We start from the raw sequence: 23,394 nt of genomic DNA on the forward strand, positions 1-23,394 counted from the left end.
CTGGCTTACTGTGATGTGACATCTGCTGTACCAACAAAACATTTAATCTGCAGAGACAGGAACATTCAGTAAGCTTAAGTCATGAAGTGATACCATAAGTCAAGAAAGAAGGTTGCAGTGGCCACCCTCTGGACGAAAAGTTGAGGTACCACAACACAGCCAGCAGGGGAGCATGAGCACAATGACATCTGTAAATGTCCCAAGTTACCACCTGTGTAGTTAGAATAGCTACAACAGGTGAAAAATGTGTTATCTTACTTGTGAGAGAATTCCATCTGTTGATAAATCAGAGAGGAATCTGTTGTTATACATACAGTATTAACATAGTAGTATGAAAGACCATATACAACTACATAATCTTGAGGGCATTCAGGATGTTAGAACAGACGTAGAGATTTATTTGGAATTCAAAGCTTCATGATTTGAAGATTAAAGTAATGTGGAAATACTCATTTTGAGCCAAAAGGTGCAATCTGTGACAACAGCTGTTAGAAGATGAACTTCCTTGCAAGTCACTAATAACAACCTTTACATCTGATAACCAGTTTGTTAATAAATGTTACCATCTTCATATATATATATATATATATATATATATATATATATATATATATATATATATATATATATATATAGTGTAAATATACAGGGTAGTTCATTGATTGTGACCAGGCCAAATCTCTCATGAAATAAGCATCAAATAAAAAAACTACAAAGAATAAAACTTGTCTAGCTTGAAGGGGGAAACCAGATGGCGCTATGGTTGGCCCGCTACACGGCACTGCCATAGGTCAAATGGATATCAACTGATTTTTTTTTTTCTTTTAATAGGAACCCCCAATTTTTTATTACATATTCGTGTAGTATGTAAAGAAATATGAATGTTTTAGTTGGACCACTTATTTCGCTTTGTGATAGATGGCGCTGTAATAGTCACAAACATATGGCTCACAATTTTAGACAGACAGGTAGGTATTTAAATTAAAATGCAGAACGTAGGTACATTTGAACATTTTATTTTGGTTGTTCCAGTGTGATAAATGTACCTTTGTGAACTTATCATTTCTGAGAATGCATGCTGTTACAGCGTGATTACCTCAATGCATTTGGCAATATGTGTTATGACATTCCTCTCAACAGTGAGTAGTTCGCCTTCCATAATGTTCACACATGCATTGACAGTGTGCTGACGCATGTTGTCAGGCATTGCCGGTGGATCACAATAGCAAATATCCATTAACTTTCCCCACAGAAAGAAATCTGGAGATGTCAGACCCGGTGAACGTGTGAGCCATGGTGTGGTGCTTCAATGACCAATCCACCTGTCATGAAATATGCTATTCAATACCGCTTCAACTGCACAAGAGCTATGGGCCGGACACCCATCATGTTGGAAGTACATCACCATTCTGTCATGCAGTAAAACATCTTGTAGTAACATTGTAGAATATTACATAGGAAATCAGCATACATTGCATGATTTAGATTGCCATCAACAAAATGGTGGCCAATTATCCTTCCTCCCATAATGGCGCACCATACATTAACCCGCCAAGGTCGCTGATGTTCCACTTTTCACAGCCATCGTGGATTTTCCGTTTACCAGTAGTGCATATTATGCCAGTTTCCGTTACCACTGTTGGTGAATAACACTTCATTGCTAAATAGAATGCATACAAAAAATCTGTCATCATCACGTAATTTCTCCTGTGCCCAGTGGCAGAACTGTACACGATGTTCAAAGTCGTCACCATCCAATTCCTGGTGCATAGAAATATGGTACAGGAGCAATTGATGTTTCTGTAGCATTCTCAACATCGACATTTTTGAGATTCCCAATTCTCGCACAATTTGTCTGCTACTGATGTGTGGATTAGTCATGCCAGCAGCTAAAACACCGACTTGGGCATCATCGTTTGTTGCAGGTCATGGTTGATGTTTCACATGTGGCTGAACACTTCCTGTTTCCTTAAATAACATACTATCCAGCGAATGGTCTGGACAACTCGATGATGTCATCCAAGATACCGTGCACCATACATAGCACACGCCAGTTGGGCATTTTGATCACAATAGCCATACATCAACATGATATCAACCTTTTCCGAAATTGGTAAATCGTCCATTTTGACACAGGTAATGTATCACGAAGCAAATACCGTCCGCACTGGTGGAATGTTAAGTGATACCATGTACTTATACATTTGTGACTATTACAGCACCATCTATCACAAAGTGAAAAATGTGGTCCAATTAAAACATTCATATTTCGTCATATACTACACGAATATGTAATAAAAAATGGGTGTTCCTATTTTCAAAACGCCATTTATATCCATTTTACCTATGCCAGCACCATGTAACAGGCCAACCATAGTGCCATCTGGTTTCCCCCTTCAACCTAGACAAGTTTCATTCTTTGCAGTTCTTTTGTTTGATGCTTATTTTGAGAGATATTTGGCCCGGTCGCTATCAATGGACCACCCTGTATACCAAGCTATTGTAATATACAGAATTAGCTACAATATAAAAGAAAAACCAGGAATACAACATACCTCAACAAACAGCTTATTGCATATTTTTGAAAATAGCAGTAAAAGTACTCTTTCTCATGAATTGGCACGTATGTAATAGACTAAAAGACTGATGCACTGGCATGTCATAATTGAAACAACTACATACACACTTATTCACCACATACACCTGCCTTATACCACTCACAACAGAGCACATAGTTGCAGCAAACACAATGCATATTTTCTCTTAAGACAATTTATGTGATTCATTACAGTATGCTAGCCAAAATTTGGATGGAAATACATCTAAACACATGTTTACAAAATTACTGGTAATACTGAAAGCAGAATGTTCTAATAAGCTAGCATAATAATAAGTCGGGTGATGCTGAGGGAATTAGATTAGGAAATGAGACACTTAAAGTAGTAAAGGAGTTTTGCTATTTGGGGAGCAAAATAACTGATGATGGTTGAAGTAGAGAGGATATAAAATGTAGACTGGCAATGGCAAGGAAAGCGTTTCTGAAGAAGAGAAATTTGTTAACATCGAGTATAGATTAGTGTCAGGAAATCGTTTTTGAAAGTATTTGTATGGAGTGTAGCCATGTATGGATGTGAAACATGGACAATAAATAGTTTGGACAAGAAGAGAATAGAAGCTTTCGAAATGTGGTGCTACAGAAGAATGTTGAAGATTAGGTGGGTAGATCACGTAACTAATGAGGAGGTATAGAATAGGATTGGGGAGAAGAGATGTTTGTGGCACAACTTGACTAGAAGAAGGGATCAGTTGGTAGGACATGTCCTGAGGCATCAAGGGATCACCAATTTAGTATTGGAGGGCAACGTGGAGGGTAAAAATCGTAGAGGGAGACCAAGAGATGAATACACTAAGCAGATTCAGAAGGATGTAGGTTGCAGTAGGTACTGGGAGATGAAGAAGCTTGCACAGGATAGATCAGCATGGAGAGCTGCATCAAACCAGTCTCAGGACTGAAGACCACAATAACAATAACAACAACAACAACAACAACAATACCACATTCACATAGACCTCAAACTACATAGTACCCTACACGCAATACTCCTGATTTCTCTTCTGTACTGTTGAATAAAAATATACATTCTGTGCAGTTAACAATAATACTGTATATGATATTCTTAATGTAACATAGTAATCAATCATTACATGAGGTCTCATCACTTAATAAATGACTATTTTCTACTACCTAGAGATGTGCTGTATGTGTCAGAGTGTTGTCATTCACTGATTAATCTCATGATTTAATTATCATGTTAATTTTATTTTTACGTAGTATATCTACAGAAATACTTTGTAAGCATAAACCGTGAATCTGATATGGGCCATCACATTACCTAACTACTGCTACCATATTGAATTAATCATGCTACCATTACGATTGTAGATTCTATTTATGTGGTGTCCACAGCAAAGATTGCTACCTAAATGACTTGGATTAAGCCCAGGTTGTACTTTTAAAATACACGGTTTAACATTTTTTTATTATTCATTTTACTATGTGATTACATAGGATTGTCTCAGACTGTAATCACACTGTAGCTTGCTGCTCAAATGACTTTTTGGCTGTTCAGTATGTAACATACCCTCTGCAATTTTCAGAGTGTAAAAGATATTTTTAAATTTTTTAATAGGTTAGTGATGGTGAAAATGTGTGTGTGTGTGTGTGTGTGTTTGTGTGTAAAATATCTCTTAAGTAATCAATTGTATATCGGCTCTAGTAATTGTATTAAATATGACTCCAGCTGCTATATAGGTACATTATGTAATGAGCATTAAAAGACAAGATTTTTACCTTCTGCTAACAATAATTACTTGTCAATAATTTTCTTGAAATATGCCTTTAAAGTTCTTCCACAACATTAGCGTTCACACTGTAATGTAATTACACTGTATGGATAAAATGTGTGTGTGAAGTAGGTGAGCACATTGTCAATCTGCTGCTGCCATGATGAACTAAAGTGTGTCACCACTATTGCTGTAATTATTTCTGTTTTTGCTCACATGGCTTTCACTCCAGTATTTCTGCAGCATGGGTGGTTACCAAAAAAACATATGTAAGCCATGCTTGTAATATACCTCTGCATCTTTAAAAATTAAATGATTTTTACATTTTTGTTTTTATCATCATTTTACTATGGTATTATACTAATGTTTTTACTTTGTACATAGTCATAGCTTGCACTGCTACTTAAATGACATGGTAGAAGCACAGATTAGCCAAATGGCTTTGTGTAAGTCCTGCTAATAATTACATTTCTGAATTTTACAAAAAAATGGTCTGTGTTTCATTTGGTACACTGTCGTTAATTTGCATGTAACCACAATTTACACTACTACTTTAATGATATTGTAAAAGGCCAGATTGTAATTTGAACTTCCACTTTTTTAAGATCTGTATAATTTTTAATATTTTTTTAAATATTTTAATGGCTTTGTACACGTATTTGTGGTTCTTGCAAACTATTATCCTGCGTTAAGTAATCTATTTTATATCAGTTTGTAGCAACTGTACCAAATATCCATTCAGTTTTTACATAAGTACATTGCATCTTAGTGCTATAAGAATAATTTTTTTTGAGGCAGTCTTAATTAAATATTGCCAATGATTTTGTAAACATGTTTAGATTTATTTTCATGCACATTTTGGCTACCACACTGTACTGTAATCACATAAATTATTTTAAGAAAGAAAATACAAGTTACACCAGCAAAACCTGTCGGTCCATTTGTCAACATCTATTCTTTACTGGTTATGCCTGCCAGTCTAGCAGTACCCTGACTGCAATCATGTGCTCTGTTGTGAATGGTGTAACACAGATGTATGTGGTGCATAACTCTGTATACAGTAGTTTTAATTCTGACATGCTGATGCATCAGTCTTCTGGTCTTTTATGTACCAGTCAATTCATTAGAAAGAGTACTTTTACTGTCCAGGAATGAAGCACTTATATAGCAATTAAATCTTTACCAAAAGTGATTATCAAAAATAAAGATTATTATCAGTGATCCTAATCTAGTACAGAATTAGTTTTACAGCGTAGCTCCGTGGGAATTAGAACAGTGACAATATTCATGTCTTAATCAGAGAGGCAGAAAGAAGCATTGTAAAAGCAAACTGACTGAAAAATAAAGATTATAAGGTTGCAAAAATATCAAACAAGAAAGTATACTAAGCCTGCTTGAGATGATTGCAAAGGTTTCTGTAGAAACCCTACATAAATTCATGAAGGACAAAATAGAACATACAATGTTCAAAATACTGTTTAGATTCTAAAAATTTCAGGAAAAGTTAGCCATATGGAACTAAAAGCCATTCAAGATAAAATGTTGGATGTCTTGAGATACAGTTCAATACCAAAATAAACTACGTGTCAGAAATAAGGAAAAAATGAAAGAACTAAAGCCTTTTAAGAAATCAAGAAACCAAATTCAAGAGGAACAAGGAAAGAACCACACAATTATGTTAAAAATTAGGCTGGCATATTATGATCACAAGCAAAACTGAATATGTAAAAAGATATTGGAGTGCAGCACTTGATTGGAGCAGAAGAGAGAGTGGACACCACAAATCAGATCGCACAATGCATATAACAGAATATCAAGGAGTGTGTGGAAAAAAATTCTGAGAAAATTGTTAGGATCCATACATTGCTGAAAATTCAATAAATTCTGCACAGGACAGAAACTGCTCCTCATACCTCCTGTATGGACGAAAATGGATTGCTTCCATAAACAAGGAATGAAAACACAAACATTAATTATGTCTCAGGTTGATGAAGAATTCTACAAATGGAGAACCCAGTTCGAAAAGGAATCTTTGAAATTCACAGAGTTTGAAATTATAATCTTGAACAAATATAGGTTGAAAAGTAAAGTGGATGACAGCCTAAATTCTATCCTAATGGACCAAATACTAAGGGTATGACAAATCATACAATAAGATGTAGAAAAAGGGACTCAAAATGAACTACTTCTCAGCAGTACCACATGATGCAAAAAAGACAGTATGCCAAGAATTACTGTGCCTCTCACATGAACTGTATGGCCACTTAACAGAAATCATAATTCAGTGGGTGGAAAAATGTGTCTAGGATTCACTATGGTAGAATGCAAGGAAGGGTAATCAAGAAGGAGAACGATGATGACAAATACAAGATTTACTGCCAGAAACAGCCCAGGGGTGATGGACATGGGAATTAATGCAGAAATATGACATGTGCAGGCAGGACAGTGTGAGACCGATTCAGACAATTAAAGATATGAGAAGTGATGGCCAAGAGCACAAAATGATCAGCCAAACAACAAGAAACTAGAAAACACCCACTAGATCCATAAGGGGTCCATGCTGGGATGAATCTTGTAGGGTGATGGAAAATAACAAAGCCAAAATATGTAGATTTGATTTAGACAGAGAATGTAAATAAACAACAAGGAGAACTAAAAATGAGAAATGAAATAATGAAGGCTAAAGTAGTGATCATACCAGTGACTGAAGTTAAACTGAAGAAGATTTAAGCATTGTTACACTTGGCTAGGCACCTTCGTGTAACAGCAAGAGTTTAGACAGTGACAAATGAAGTTGTTTGGACAGTACCAAAAAACAGTAGTAGTATCTGTAAATAATTAAGTACTAATTACAATGCCATTAGCAGACATACAGCATGAGATCATTAACTGCATACAAAACTGTACAAAAACTAAAAAATAAAAACTCAGCTGGCCTTGATGAAGTACAAACCAGTGGACTAAAACAAAGTGCAGAGAGCATACTAGAATTCTTTACAAAGATATTAAATGACTGAGTTGCATCTGGAAACTTTTGCCAATAATTAAAATATGCAAGACTGATGCCACTCCCAAAGAAAGGTACTGCAGATGAAATAAACTGTAGTGCCAAATATCATCCTGGACCACTGCAAGCACACACAAGTGCTGCAACATAAGGCATGAACTCGACTAATGTCTGAAGGAGTGCTGGAGGGAACTGACACCATGAATCCTGCAGGGCTGTCCACAAATCTGTAAGAGTACGAGGGGGGTGGAGATCTCTTCTGAACAGCATGTTGCAAGGGATCCCAGATATGATCAATAATGTTCATGTCTGGGGAGTTTGGTGGCCAGCAGAAATATTTAAACTCAGAGGACTATTCCTGCAGCCACTCTGAAGCAATTCTGGACATGTGGGGTGTTGCGACGTCCTGCTGGAATTGCCCAAGTGCATCAGAATGCACAATGGATGTGAATGGATGCAACTGATCAGACAGGATCCTAACATATGTGTCATCTGCCAGAGCCATATCTAGACATGTTAGAGATCCCATGTCAATCCAACTGATCGCTCCCCACACCATTACAGATCCTCCACCAGCTTGAACAATGCCCTGCTGAGATGCAGGGTCTGTGGATTCATGAGGTTGTCTCCATACCTCTACACATCTATCTGATCGATACAATTTGAAACAAGACTTTCCATTCATCAACAGTCCAATATCAGTGTCGATGCACCCAGATGACGTGTAATGCTTTGTGTCATGCAGTAATCCAGGGTTCACAAATGGGCCTTCAGCTCCAAAAGCCCATATTGATGATGATTCGTTGAATGGTTCACACACTGACACTTATTGATAGCCCAGCATTGAAATCTGCAGCAATTTACAGAAGGGTCACATTTCGGTCATGTTGAGCAATTCTCTTCAGTTGTTGTTGGTCCAATTGTTGCAGGATCTTTTTCCAACTGCAGTGATATCATAGATTTGATGTTTTACTGGATTCCTGTGTGCATCACAGGCATCTTTGTAGAGCTGCCTATGGCTGTTGATAATATAATTCTACTAAACCAGGTGGAATTATCACAAATATGTAGTTGTGAGGATAAAAGGGCACTTTATGAAATAAATAAGAGTTGGTAGGCATTAGTATTACCAACAGCTTTTATAATTGAGCAAGAATGACCAATTAAAGTTCGGATTCATCAAAAAGTAAGTTTGAGTTTATTAGTCAAAATAGTAGAATGATTCTGGTTTCAGTTTGTCACATTTTTTATGTTTGAGGAACTTCTGTGCCATTGTTTAGGAAGTCTATATGCATCCATCATTATCAGTATTTCCTTGTCGTCTGCAGTGCCATGAATCATACCGTGGAGTCCCTTCTATGGAAGTGCCATCATTTGGACTTCCCAACAATAATCAATATGGCTTTGATGTACAGCCCAAGATATGAGACAGTCTGCATAGAGAGGCTGTACAAAGATACCATACTGTACAGCCCAATAAAATACTGTTAACGAGCTACTCTGCAGATAATAAATGTTCAGCATTTGATCTTGCACTTCGTAATCAGACCTGTATTCTACAAAGACTTGAACTAAGAATGAGCAAAATTAATTAGGAACAACTGTGCTAAAGGTAAGGCATTACCAGACAGCAGTAATGACATCTGTATAGCGCTAAATTATTATTTTGTGTCCTCATCATCACATCAAATAGTAAATAGTGTTGTTATTTAGAAATAATTTCGAGTGTATTTTCACTGAATGCAAATTAATTACCACAAAATATGAGTGATTTGAGCTTGATAATGTCTATAAATAAGTGGTTACCTGGTACGTCAAGAAAAGTAGGCAAGCCCTCACAATATTACATGGTAATTACAATACATCAGGGTAATTATTTGATATTACATGCCTAAATTTCATTCAATGATTGCTAAAAATGGACATTTAATTCCAACAAAGCAGTTTTTCACTATGACATCAAACTTTATTTTGATTAAGATGGTTTAGTAACTTTGGGTACATATGTCTGCCACCACTGCCAGCAAGTACCTCACCTACAGCTGGCAATGTTCCCAAGTTCTATGACTACACACCACAATGCTGCGCGGCAGCACCCAACGCTGCATGGTGAGACAGTGTCCTCAGCAGATGTAGGAACCAGAATAATTTGCATAAGGCTATCTGACGGATTAATTACATTGCACTGTGTATAGCAATGTGTAATACAATGCTTTGTGTTATTTGACAAGCTACATATTTAGTAGAAATTTGATTATGAAAGCACACACAAATCATAACATATACTGGCTACAAGTTAGTATAAATACAATAAGTGATGCCAAATTACTCAGCAAAAATGCCTTTCATAAACGAAATTATGATATTAGAGGTATTCAACAAGCAGTATTTGAGCAATATTCACAAATAAATAACGAATTCACAAATTTAGAAGAGCAAATGAATAACATTTTCAAAAATGTGATACGATGTGTCTGATTACAAATCTCAAATAGAAAGCAGAATGGGTCAATTAGGGAAAGAGATTAGACGTGGAATTTAAACATGTAGAAGAGACAGATGTATGACTGCAAAAGTAGAGGAAAAGACAGATAGCAAAGGAAGTTAGTACATACACATATACACAATGTAAAACAGGTACATACAATATTGCAATGAACAGAACACTAAAAACTTCACAGTGCAGTACTGTGCAAAGAAACATGGACAACACCACAAACACTACAAGAGGTGACGGAGCACTAACACAGACAAGTGAGAACAACAGTTACCTGTAAACAACAATACAGTAAACAACAATGGTGTGATGTGTAGTGAGTCACCATCATGAATTGCGTAAGTTCGGCACAAGATGGTGGATCAACCAGACTGGCAGACCAGCCGAGGGCAGACAAGAAGGGTTTTACTGCAGATGAATTTAACATGTACATTAATTTTGAAATCCAATTTAAATCAAAACACTAGGAAAGAAAGACAACATGAGAGAGAGAGAGAGAGAGAGAGAGAGAGAGAGAGAGAGAGAGAGAGAGAGAGAGAGGAGATAGTAGCACAGGGATATACTGCAAATCAATGGGAGATAAAGGAGACATCGGGAGAGAGACATTTATAGATATTGACAGTGAGTGGGGAGATGCTGTGTGTGATGGCTTAACTACAATGAAAGACTGGGTAAAAGAATTTAGAACATTCTGTGGTAAAAGAGCACAAATATGCTCACATATAAAAATGTTTTGTGAGTACGGTGTTGGCAGCTGGTTCCCCACTTCTCTCTCAGAGTCTTTTAAAGAGGAACACATTTGCCTTTTTTTGTGCTCCAACAGAACCCGTTTACAGTGGTTGATAATATGTTTGGAATCTGCTCTTTGACTGAAAAAGCAGACAAGAGAAACTTGTGCTAGGTAGCAAGCATATAGCAACTGGGGCTTAAATACATTGCAGAATGTAGAAATTAATACTGCTATAATTATTGAAAGTGGAGATACAAAATCTGAGCACAACATGACCCAAAATCTCTCCAAGAAGTACTTCTGTTCTACATAAACACTCTCATGAAAACGTGATTCTTGTGAAAGAATTTATATTAGTGTTCAGGTAGCACAAAGTTCTGAAATGTTATCATACTTGTAGCTAAGAAGCATCATCTTTTCCCTTCATTTTCACTTGACTACAAAAAACAAAATTACAGGCATCATGACAAAGTATACAAGTATTCTGGTAAATGTAAATTTAGATGTAAAGATTCAATTGATTTCAAACACATATCATTATACCCATCAGTATGAAGTTACGAAATAATAGATATGAGCCTTTTATATGAAACACAAAAAGATTAGACACATATGAATGACGAGAAAAAGAAGAGTGTGAGTTTCTTATACAGAAATCTTTCTCAAATCCGTCTGGAATGGTACATATTACCATACATCTCTTCATGTAGGATTTAATTTGGATATGATATTTTGCACTAAAATTCAAATGTTTTCAAAAATGTTTAATTTTGTACGACAAATTATAAATGGAAGATATTGATGTCTGTTGACACTGCATTCAGTTTCAAATTAACAGTCCACTTTATTTACTTTCTGTAACTGAAAGTAGTGAATTAAGCCTTACTCTGAAATATCTGTACAAATTGTTAAAGTTTTTTTTCGTTGTGCTTATTCATTGATTGAGTTTTTCATAAATCTGTTACAATAAAAACTTTGGCCACTGAATTCTATAAAATGCTGCTCACAACTTGAAAGGAAGAATAACTGCAGCAATGAAAACATTATAAGTCTGAATAAGTTTGATTTTATTAGTGTTCCATACTAAAAATATTCCTATATCGTACTGAGGATGCACCTTGTCACTTTGTTATTTTATCAGTTTTGTTTTATTGCTGATTTGCAGAATAGGTAAAAGTATAAAACTATGACATTCTCCCCTGGTGCAAAGAAATAACCAAATTCACATAGAAATGTATTTTGGATCACATTATCTTACATAATTACTGCCTATTGATGCAAAAACACAGGAAATTAATCAGCAATATGTTGCATGCAGTTTTCCAATGAGCTAATAAGAATCAGTACTTTTTAAAAATAATTCAATGAATAATGAAAACCTTACCATTGGCTGTGTGGTGCATGTCTTTTTGAGGCTGGCTCCTGAAATATTAGACAGATTCAAATAATTAAAAAAGTAAAAGAAATACAAACAAAGCACTACTATTCAGATACAACTGATATTCCATACTGGTAATACACAGGAAAAATAACTTACAATGTATACCGAAAAGGCTGCAGCACACACATAACATCCAGGTACACACCAGAAAAGCGGTTAAGTGAGAAACAGAAAACTGTCTGAATGGATCCAGAGAAAAATGTAGTCTCACTGGATGTGAGATGTGCATTCGCATATGCCTGGAGATAAATTTCATCTGATGGTGAGCAATACTTCGAATGAGTTCAAGCATCACATATGGCAATTTAGCAAGGAGTACAGGAGTACCAGATAACCACATGGTTTCCAGAATGAATCTTTCACTCTGCAGCAGTGTATCCACTGTTCTGAAACTCCTTGATGTATGTTTCAAGATTACAGTCCAAGTCCAGTACACAGTTTTAATCTCCCAGGAACTAACTTTCAACCTTATTGTTGCTTAGCTGCCTGGAAGTAAAAAAAATTATTTAAAATTTGATTTATATCCATTCACATGCCAGAAGCACAATCAATAAAGACATACACATGATTCTGCAGCCACAACTGTATCCAAAATATTAGGATAATGTTCAATTACAGCCAAAAAATATCGATATGGTTCAACACATTCATATGTTCCATTTTGAAAGCTACTTTCTTACTTTGTATATCTGGTGCAAATGCTACATAATTAATAAAAATTATATGTGGCAATGTGAAACCACTGAAGGATGGCATACACTTAATCATAAACTGACATTTTTTTCCAATTGAAGCAAATTTGACGTGTTCATTTTTAATACTAGTGTTTTTATTGCTACATCTTTATAATCACAGTTTCTGCATTAGACCCACAGCCAAAATGTACTTTAAAGGTTATATTACCCAAATATACAATTCAAATGATGCAGATAATATGAGCATTGAGCAAGAAATCCTAAAAGTTCAGAAAAACTGAAACTCTGTGCTTTCCAGTTGACCTCTGACCATCCATAGCTTAATAATTGGTTAGTGTGTGTGTGTGTGGATGTAGCTATGAGGTAATTCATGAACATCACCAGCCGCAGCAGCAGCAGTAGTAGCAGCAGCCACAGCCATTTGACTTGTCCTGCCGAACTAAAACCTTAACGAGACATTTTCATCAATTACATTCTTCAAGTATACACATACACTCCCCCTTCCATCTAATTTCCATTAGAGTAATAACTGTCTCTTCAGCACTAGTCTATTTTCAAATTCATTTCTACATTTTACTGACTCAAGTTGTTCTCAGTATTCATCTCTTTTTCGCCTGTTGAGAAACCCTGTGTTTGAACAGTTTTCATATTAAAAGTAATGCTTTACTGACAAGTCTAAATTGACAATAAATTGTAGGTTACACTCTCTAATTTTTCATCCTTTACAAGAGGTTGGGCACAAGAGTGCTGTAAAGACTGCACCTGGTGTGTAGGTGGCCTGTGTAAAGGATGGGGGAGGGATGGGTTTTGAGCATCAGATGGGAAGCCACTTTGAAATGATAAGAAATAATTGAAGGAAGCTCATAGTATATTCTGCAATTATGAAATTCAGAAAAGGTTTGCACTGTGGAGAAGGTGAAGTTTTCCTGCCAGACTAGGAGCTGGGGGCCTAAATAAAAATAAATGGGGAATTCAGGAGATGGCAGTTCATGCCTACATCACTGCTGGACAGTCCTAGGGGCAGGAAGTCAGACTTATCACTGAATTACATCGAATAAACCAAAACTGGCTACGAACCCTGTAGAGTAGAATTCTAGGAAAGGTAATAGACCTTTTATTCTACTGTGGGAATATTCCTCCCACCCCCACCCCAGTACACACACACACACACACACACACACGCCTTAATATATCTGAAATGTTACATTATAAGGAAGTAGGTTACAAAATTTAAAAAGGGAAATAGATGGGTTAAAGTTAGATATTGTGGGAATTAGTGAAGTTTGGTGGCAGGAGGACCAAGACTTTTGATCAGATGAATACAGGGTTATAAATACAAAGTCAAATAGGGGTAATGCAGGAGTAGGTTTAATAATGATTAAACAAAATAGGAGTGCAGGTAAGCTACTACAAACAGCATAGTGAACGGATTAATGTGGCCAAGATAGACACGAAGCTCACGCCTACTACAGTACTACAAGTTTATATGACAACTAGCCCTGCAGATGATGAAGAAATTGAAGAAATGTATGACGAGATAAGAGAAATTATTCAAATAGTGAAGGGAGATGAAAATTTAATAGTCATGGGTGACTCGAATTCAGTAGTAGGAAAAGGAAGAGAAGGAAACGTAGTAGGTGATTATGGATTGGGGGAAAAAATGAAAGAGGGAGCCGTCTGGTAGAATTTTGCACAGAGCATAACTTAATCATAGCTAACACCTGGTTCAAGAATCACAAAAGAAGGTTGTATACATGGAAGAAGCCTGGAGATACTGACTGGTTTCAGATAGATTATATAATGGTAAGGCAAAGATTTAGGAACCAGGTTTTAAATTGTAAGACATTTCCAGGGGCAATGTGGACTCTGATCACAATCTATTGGTTATGAACTGTAGATTAAAACTGAAGAAACTCCAAAAAGGTGGGAATTTAAGGAGATGGGACCTGAATAAACTGCAAGAACCAGAGGTTGTACAGAGTTTCAGGGAGAGTATAATGGAAAAATTGATAGGAATGGGGGAAAGAAATACAGTAGAAGAAGAATGGGTAGCTTTGAGGGATGAAGTAGTGAAGGAAGCAGAGGATCAAGTAGGTAAAAAGATGAGGGCTAGTAGAAATCCTTGGGTAACAGAAGAAATATTGAATTTTATTGATGAAAGGAGAAAATATAAAAATGCAATAAATGAAGCAGGTAAAAAGGAATACAAATGTCTCAAAAATGAGATTGACAGGAAGTGCAAAATGGCTAAGCAGGGATGGCTAGAGGACAAATGTAAGGATGTAGAGGCTTATCTCACTAGGGGTAAGATAGATACTGCCTACAGGAAAATTAAAGAGACCTTTGGAGAAAAGAGAACCACTTCCATGAATATCAAGAGTTCAGATGTAAACACAGTTCTAAGCAAAGAAGGGAAAGCAGAAAGGTGGAAGGAGTATGTAGAGGGTCTATACAAGGCCGATGATCTTGAGGACAAAATTATAGAAATGGAAGAGAATGTAGACGAAGATGAAATGGGAGATATGATACTGCATCAAGAGTTTGACAGAGCACTGAAAGACCTGAGTCAAAACATGTCCCCGAGCGTAGACAACATTCCATTAGAACTAATTACAACCTTGGGAGAGCCAGTCCTGAGAAAACTCTACCATCTGGTGAGCAAGATGTATGAGAGTGGTGAAATACCATCAGACTTCAAGAAGAATATAATAATTCCAATCCCAAAGAAAGCAGGTGTTGACAGATGTGCAAATTACCGAACTATCAGTTTATTAAGCCACAGCTGCAAAATACTAATGGGAATTCTTTACATACAAATGAAAAAACTGATAGAAGCCGAACTCGGGGAAGATCAGTTTGGATTCCGCAGAAATATTGAAACACGTGAGGCAATACTGACCTTATGACTCACCTTATAAGAAAGATTAAGGAAAGGCAAACCTACGTTCCTAGCATTTGTAGACTTAGAGGAAGCTTTTGACAATGTTGACTGGAATACTCTCTTTCAAATTCTAAAGGTGGCAGGGGTAAAAAACAGGGAGCAAAAGGCTATTTACAATTTGTACAGTAACCAGATGCCAGTTATAAGAGTCGAGAGGCATGAAAGGGAAGCAGTGGTTGGGAAGGGAATGAGACAGGGTTGTAGCCTCTCCCCGATGTTATTCAATCTGTATATCGAGCAAGCAGTAAAGGAAACAAAAGAAAAATTCCAACTAGGTATTAAAAACCATGAGGAAGAAATAAAAACTTTGAGGTTCGCCGATGACATTGTAATTCTGTCAAAGACAGCAAAGGACTTGGAAGAGCAGTTGAATGGAGTGTACAGTGCCTTGAAAGGAGGGTATAAGATGAACATCAACAAAATCAAAACAAGGATAATGGAACGTAGTCGAATTAAGTCTGGTGATGCTGAGGGAATTAGATTAGGAAATGAGACACTTAAAGTAGTAAAGGAGTTTTGCTATTTGGGGAGCAAAATAATTGATGATGGTTGAAGTAGAGAGGATATAAAATGTAGACTGGCAATGGCAAGGAAAGTGTTTCTGAAGAAGAGGAGTTTGTTAACAATGAGTACAGATTTAAGTGTGAGGAAGTCGTTTCTGAAAGTATTTGTATGGAGTGTAGTCATGTATGGAAGTGAAACATGGACGATAAACAGTTTGGACAAGAAGAGAATAGAAGCTTTCAAAATGTGGTGTTACAGAAGAATGCTTAAGATTAGGTGGGTAGATCACATAACTAATGAGGAGGTATTGAATAGGATTGGGGAGAAGAGGAGTTTGTGGCACAACTTGATTAGCAGAGGGGATCTACATGTTCTGAGGCATCAATGGATCACCAAATTAGTATTGCAGGGCAGTGTGGAAGGTAAAAATCGTAGAGGGAGACCAAGAGATGAATACACTAAGCAGATTCAGAAGGATGTAGGTTGCAGTAGGTACTGGGAGATGAAGAAACTTGCACAGGATAGAGTAGCATGGAGAGCTGCATCGAACCAGTCTTGGGACTGAAGACCAGAACAACAACAAAGGAAGTACACAATACTAATAAGTAAAGCCGCTGTTCAGCATACAATAATTTTGAACTAACTCTTGGAAGAACAGAAATATTTTATTCTAACTTAGTGCTAGTCCAACAGACAGATCCAAAAGGAAGACATATCTATTTTACTTTATGATGTATTGCCTCACATTGTGCGTCTGTTTGTTGGCAAACCATTTCTGTGTACATAGGATGAGTCCTTACCATATGCGATCACTCCATGTGAGTGAAAGCATTCAATTTTTTAATCAATTTGGGGATGCAAAAACTTTTTCCCAGACATCTGAGAACAGTGTTGGTAATATGTAATCTGATTGTCTGACCACTCTTGCAATAGGATTTTCTCATGACTATGATAAAGTGTAATGTAAGTATGGGACTGCACACCTCTTCCACAATAAACTAACATAGGTTGAATCAATGGCTTTTTTTGCAGGAGCTGTTAGTACAGATTTAGCTGACATGGAATCCAGTGCTGTTCGGAAGTGTATGATTACCAAAGTGTTCATTCATACTTACTGATCTGTAATTTTGTTCATGATCTAAACATGGGATACTGTGTACATCCACAGCTAAAGTTTTTTTTTTTTTTTGAGTCATTGATCTTCTGATTGGTTTGATGTGGCTCACCATGAATTCCTCTCCTGTGCCAGCCTTCTTATCTCAGAGTAGCAATTGCAACTTACATCCTCAACTTTTTGTTGGATGTACTCCAATCTCTGTCTTCCTCTAAGTTTTTTAGTCACTAAATCTTCCTCTAGTAACATGGAAAGTTATACCCTGATGTCTTAACTGATATTCTATGGTTCTACTCCTTCTCCTCATTGGTGTTTTTCATACATTCCTTTCCTTGCCAACTCGAGGAGAACCTAGTCATTCCTTCCACATCAGTCCACAAATTTTCAATATTCTTCTGTAGCATTACAGCTCAAATATTTGAGTTATCTTCTGTTCTGATCTTCCCACAGTCAACATTTCACTACCATACAATGCCGTGCTCTAAACGTGCATTCTCAGAAATTTCTTTGTAAAATTAAAGTCTATGTTTGATTTAGTAGGCTTCTCTTTGCAAGGAATGCCCATTTTGCCACTGCTAGCCTTCATTTTATGTCCTCCTTGCCCTGCCCATCATTCTTATTTTGATACCCAGAGAGCGAACGAAATTGATTAACTTCGTCTACTTTGTGATCCCCAATTCCAATGCTAAGTTTCTCGCTGTGCTAATTTCTGCTACTTATCGTTACTTTCATGCTTCTTCTATTTACTCTCAATTTACATTCTGCACACATCATGCTGTTGATTGCATTCAACACCTCTTTTTCACTTTCACTGAGGATACCAATGTCATCAGAAAATCTTATCGCTGATATCATTACATCACAAATTTTATTCTCACTCTTGATCCTTCCATTTATTTCCCTGACTGCTTCTTCAATGCACAGATTGAACGGTAGGGGTAATAGACTACATCCCTGACTTACACTCTTTCTAATCTGAGCACTTCGTTCTGTAACTTCCAGTCTTTCTATCCTCTTGGTTCTTGTACATACTGTATACTATGTGACTTTCCCTATGGCTTATCCCTATCTTCTTCAGAATTTGGAACATGTTGCACCACTTTACATTTGCATTGTTCAACACTTTTTGTATGTCAACAAATCCTATGATGGTATCTTGCTTTTTCTTCTGGTCTTGTTTTCATTATCAACTGCACTGTTAGAACAGCTTCATTGGTGCTTTTGCCTTTCCTAAAGCCAAACTGATCTTCATGTAACAGATCCTCAATTTTATTTTCCATTCTTCTGTATATTATTCTTGTCAGAAACATGGATGCATTAAGTGTTAAGTTGATTGTGTGATATTTCTCACACTTGTCAGCTCTTGCTGTCTTCGTAATTTTATGGATGATGTTTTCCCAAAAATCTGATGGTCTCATACATTCTACACAATAACATGAAAAGTCATTCTGTTGACACTTCTCCCAACAACTTTGGAAATTCCGATGGAATGGTATTGATCCATTCTGCCTTACATGAGCGTAAGTCTCCCACAGCTCTTTTAAATTATGATTCTAATACTGGTTCCCCTATCTCTTTCCTGTCAACTCCTGTTTATTCTTCTATTGCATCATAAGACAAATCCTCCCCTCAAAGAAGCCTTCAATGTAATCTTGTCACCTATCTGCTCTCCCCCCTACATTTACATATGGAATTACCATTCCACTCTTAATGTTGATTTTAAGATCACTAAAGCCTACTATGGTTTTTCTATGTGCTAAGTGAGTCCTTGGGAGAACCTTTTCTTCCCCCCTGATGTCTTCACATTTTTCGCAGTTACATTCCTGATACCTATGGTTTTCTTTCCACCTCTTGTGATTGCCCTTTTTAGAGATGTCCATTATTATTCAGCTGAACTACCTACTGAGCGATTATCATCACAATGCCTATAGCCACACAAAACTCTGTGTGTATTCCTCAATACTTCCGTATCCCACTTCTTTGCACATTGATTCTTCCTGACTAGTCTCTTAAACTTACACATAACCTTTGTAACTACTAAATTTTGATCTGAGTCCACACATGGGTATGCCTTACAATCCAATATCTGATCTTGGATCTCTGTCTGACCATGATGTAAACTATTGGAAATCTTCCCATATTTCTTGGCCTTTTCCAAGTATACCTCCTCTTCTTGTGAACCCTGAACAATTTATTTGCTATTACGAGTTGAAATTTATAGCAGAATTAAAATAGTTTTTCTCCTCTATTATTCCTACTACCAAACCTGTAACCCTTTATTCTACTCCTTTCCCTACACCTGCATTCCAGTCCTCCTTGATTATTAGATTTTCATCTCCCTTAACATACTTAATTACCTGTTCAATAGCCTCATATGCTTTGTCTATTTCTCCTTCTTCTGCTTGTGACATCAGCATTTATACCTGAACTATAGTTGTCAGTGTTGGTTTTCTGCTGATTCTGATGAGAATGCCCCTATCAGTGGGCTGTTCATAGTAACTAACTCTCTTCACTATCTTTCTACTCATAACCAATCTTACTCCCACTATACCATTTTCTACTGCTGTCTACTCATCTGACCAGGAGTCCTTGCTTTCTTTCTATTTCACTTCACTGACCCCCACTATATTTAGACTGAATCTTCCCATTTCCCTTTTCAGATTTTCTATCATCCCCACCATGTTTAAACTTCCAACATTCCACTAACTAACTCACAGAACAATACCCTTTCATTGGTTATTGAATCTTTTTCTCACAGTCACCACCCCCTTGGCAACCCCTCCCAGAGATCTAAATGGGGACTAGTCCAAAATTTATTGCCAATGGTGTGATCACAACAACACTTTTTCAATTACAGGCATGTACTGTGGATATACATTGTGTGTCTTTGACGCAGTAGTTTTTATTGCCTTCTGCATCCTCATGCCCCAGATAATTGCTGACTCTTCTGCCTTTTTAGAAGCAGTTTCCTGCCCCAAAAGCCATCAAGTGCCCTGAACCTCTGCCCACTCATACCCCCTCTTTGACAAGGCCATTGGCAGGTCAAGGGTGAGTTCTTATACCAGAAGTCTCTGGCTCCATTGTTGTTCATTTTCATTCAAAATTTAAGAAGTGACGAGGTTCGAACCTGGACTAAAGACATTTTGATTAGTAGTCAAAGATCCTACTGCTAGACCATGGTTTACCTGATCAAAATCTAAAGATTATTCAATATGGCTGCTCCTAATTTTACCGGCAGGAGAAATTTATTTTATACAATGGCCATTTATAGATGTTATCTTTTGCTGATTAAAATGTTAGTTGAAGTAGCTTATTGTCATACTTTTGGTTTATTTTGCAGTTTCTTGATGTCACATTTGAAATAATATGCTAATTATTTTATGTGTTACACATAATGCATTAGGCTTTTTTACATTATTGACAATATCATTCATATTAAATCTATTAAGACTAGGTAACTGAACAGAAAGTACACATTTATTCATTCAAATGCTGTTAAAAGTTTCTCTAATACAAACACTGTTTTCCTTTACACATTATCATTGAAAGATTATGCAACAGAGCCATGAACATCTCACTATAGTGGTAAAATAGGCACACTCACTCAGCTTCAACCAGAAAGCTGTACTGCCATCAGTGCCATAAGAGAATATTTGAGTTTATCAATCTGTCACCTAAAAATTCTCCAATGTCACTAATTACTGGTAGAATCAAGAGTTAATTCATCACTAACTGGGACTGCACACAAACCTTTTGGATCTGTTACCATAAGTGCTGTCAGACTAATTTGAAAGTTCACTTTTACCCTTGGCTGTTTCATCACCAAAATTTTCTTTAGCCATAAGAGTAAATCCATCTTCAAAGTACTTCTGATTTCTTACAAAAAATAAAAGCAGTAACTAGTAATTTTAATAATGTCATTTATTAAGAACAATCAAAGCCATTATTAGTTTTGAATCAATAGGTTCATAATTAGATAGTTGTTCAAATTTAGAATTTTATTTAGCTTGTGCTAAGCAAGAGACACTGGCTGGTTTTTGTTGGAGGGGAAGATCCTTGAGATGGTGGTGCCGAACAGCAAAAATGTCAAAAAGGACTGCTATACTTTAACAAGACTTAACAATGAACTAAAACAATGTAAACAACTTTCTGAGACAACAGTGAGTTAGTTTTGTGCTCCTTACACACTTAATCCTGTGCCATTGTTGGATGTTCATTAATAAGTTCGTATTTTACAAAATTATAAGTAAGATTCAACATTTTTTGGAACTTGTGAGATACAGAGTGTCTACAGCCCGCAACCCCCCCCCCCCCCCCCCCCCCACACACACACACACACACACACACACACACACACACACACACACACACACACACACACGAAAAGTTGTGTGATGGAGTTGGTAGTGAAGAGTAGTACTCATTGAGGTTCTGATGGTGACTGACAGGTAGCAGCGTTTAGTGGAGGTGTCAAAACCAACCAAAATTCAAAGCCATTTTCACTATTTTTTGACCATGACTGTCTCAAGAATTATGTAAAGCTTTTTTTTTTAAATTACTGCTACCAGTCACAAACTTTGTCAACTATTGTATTACTTATTTATTTAGCAACATGTTTCAAGAGAATACCTCATCTTCAGGCTAGATGGCACTACAAAAACAACAGAAGAACAAAGATAACCACAGCATTTACAAAAAGACTATGTAACATCAGTATGACCTTATTGCAAAGTTGTTTTTGTAATTCCATTTAGCCTGAAAATGAAGTATTCCCTCTAAACATGACGCTAAATAAATAAGTAATACAATAGTTGACAAAGTTCGTGACTGGTAGCAGTAATTTAAAAAAACCCTTACCACCAAAATTCATCATAGAATGACAGCACAGTTCAGTGATTGAGTTTATCACTGCAGCAAGTGTCGAGTGGTGTAGGAAGTTTACAAGTGATGTAACTTCTGTGGAGGATGTCTCAAGATGAGGCCAGGCTCACTCCATTGTGGCGGACGAGAACACTGTGTTAGTGGAAGAGATTGCAATAGAGAACAGACGCGTAATTCTGAATGAAATGGCCACAAGTTTGAAGATTAGCATTGGTTCAGTGCAAAATATTGTTCACAATGTACTGCACATCAGTAATATGTCTGCAAGATAGGTGCACTGTCAGTTGACTGCCGAGTTGAAAGACCACCTGCCATGTCAAAGGTGATGTATTCCTGGGAAAAATTGTTACAGGCGATGGGACTTGGATCCAACTCCATCAACCACAAACGAAAATGTCTAGCAAGTAATGGTGCCATAGTTCACTGCCAACACCAAAAAACTTTCGCACTCAACCATCTGCCAGAAAAGTCATGCTCACTCTCTTCTGGAACACAAACAAAGTAATTGTGGAGCATTAAATGGGTAGGGGAGCAATGGTAACCAGTGTAACTTATTCAGACATGCCAAAAAATCTACTTTGCCCTCCGGTCGGCAGTAAATGATGAGAACGTTTGGAAGAAAGAAAAAAAAAAAGTGTGAAATCTTACGGGACTTAACTGCTAAGGTCATCAGTCCCTAAGCTTACACACTACTTAATGTAAATTATCCTAAGGACAAACACACACACCAATGCCCGAGGGAGGACTCGAACCTCCACCAGGACCAGCTGCACAGTCCATGAATGCAGCACCTTAGACTGCTCGGCTAATCCCGCGTGGCTGAGAATGTTTGACTTTAGGAGTATTATTATATCATGACAATGCCCAACCACATACAGCCTATAATGCAGTTGAGACTATTCTGGAAATTAAATCTGAATGTCTTATTCACACTTCTTATTAACCAGACCTCACTCCTAGTGACTTATCTGTTGAATGCACTCAAAGAAGCAATGGAAGACGGATATTTCAGAAGTGATGAAGAAGTGAAAACTGTGGTGCATGACTGGCTACACACACAACAAGAATTCTTTCATCATGGTATCTATGCACTTCTGAAGCGTTGAAATATGTGCATTCAATGTCAGGGAGACTAAGTCGAAAAAGACATGCAAGTTTCTTTCATTGCTTCAATTAAAAATTTTATAGCACTTTAAAGGTTTTCATTTGAATCAGCCTCACGTTACGATGATGAGTGCTA

General features: G+C 36.9%; 1 protein-coding gene across 5 annotated transcripts in view; it reads right to left on the reverse strand.

The window, feature by feature from the left end:
* Positions 1-23,394, reverse strand: part of LOC126212868 (zinc finger protein 664-like) — a 250,682-nt gene that overhangs the window by 102,579 nt on the left and 124,709 nt on the right. For 4 of the 5 annotated variants that reach the window (XM_049940360.1, XM_049940361.1, XM_049940358.1 and 1 more), the window contains exon 7: positions 11,963-12,000. In XM_049940360.1, coding sequence (XP_049796317.1) covers positions 11,963-12,000 — 38 coding nt within the window. Of the gene's footprint in view, positions 1-11,962; positions 12,001-12,115; positions 12,502-23,394 lie in introns of those variants that run through there. The other variant, XM_049940359.1, reaches the window with a different exon arrangement.

Source organism: Schistocerca nitens, chromosome 11 (genome assembly GCF_023898315.1).
Source record: "Schistocerca nitens isolate TAMUIC-IGC-003100 chromosome 11, iqSchNite1.1, whole genome shotgun sequence".
Taxonomy (NCBI): Eukaryota; Metazoa; Arthropoda; class Insecta; order Orthoptera; family Acrididae; genus Schistocerca; species Schistocerca nitens.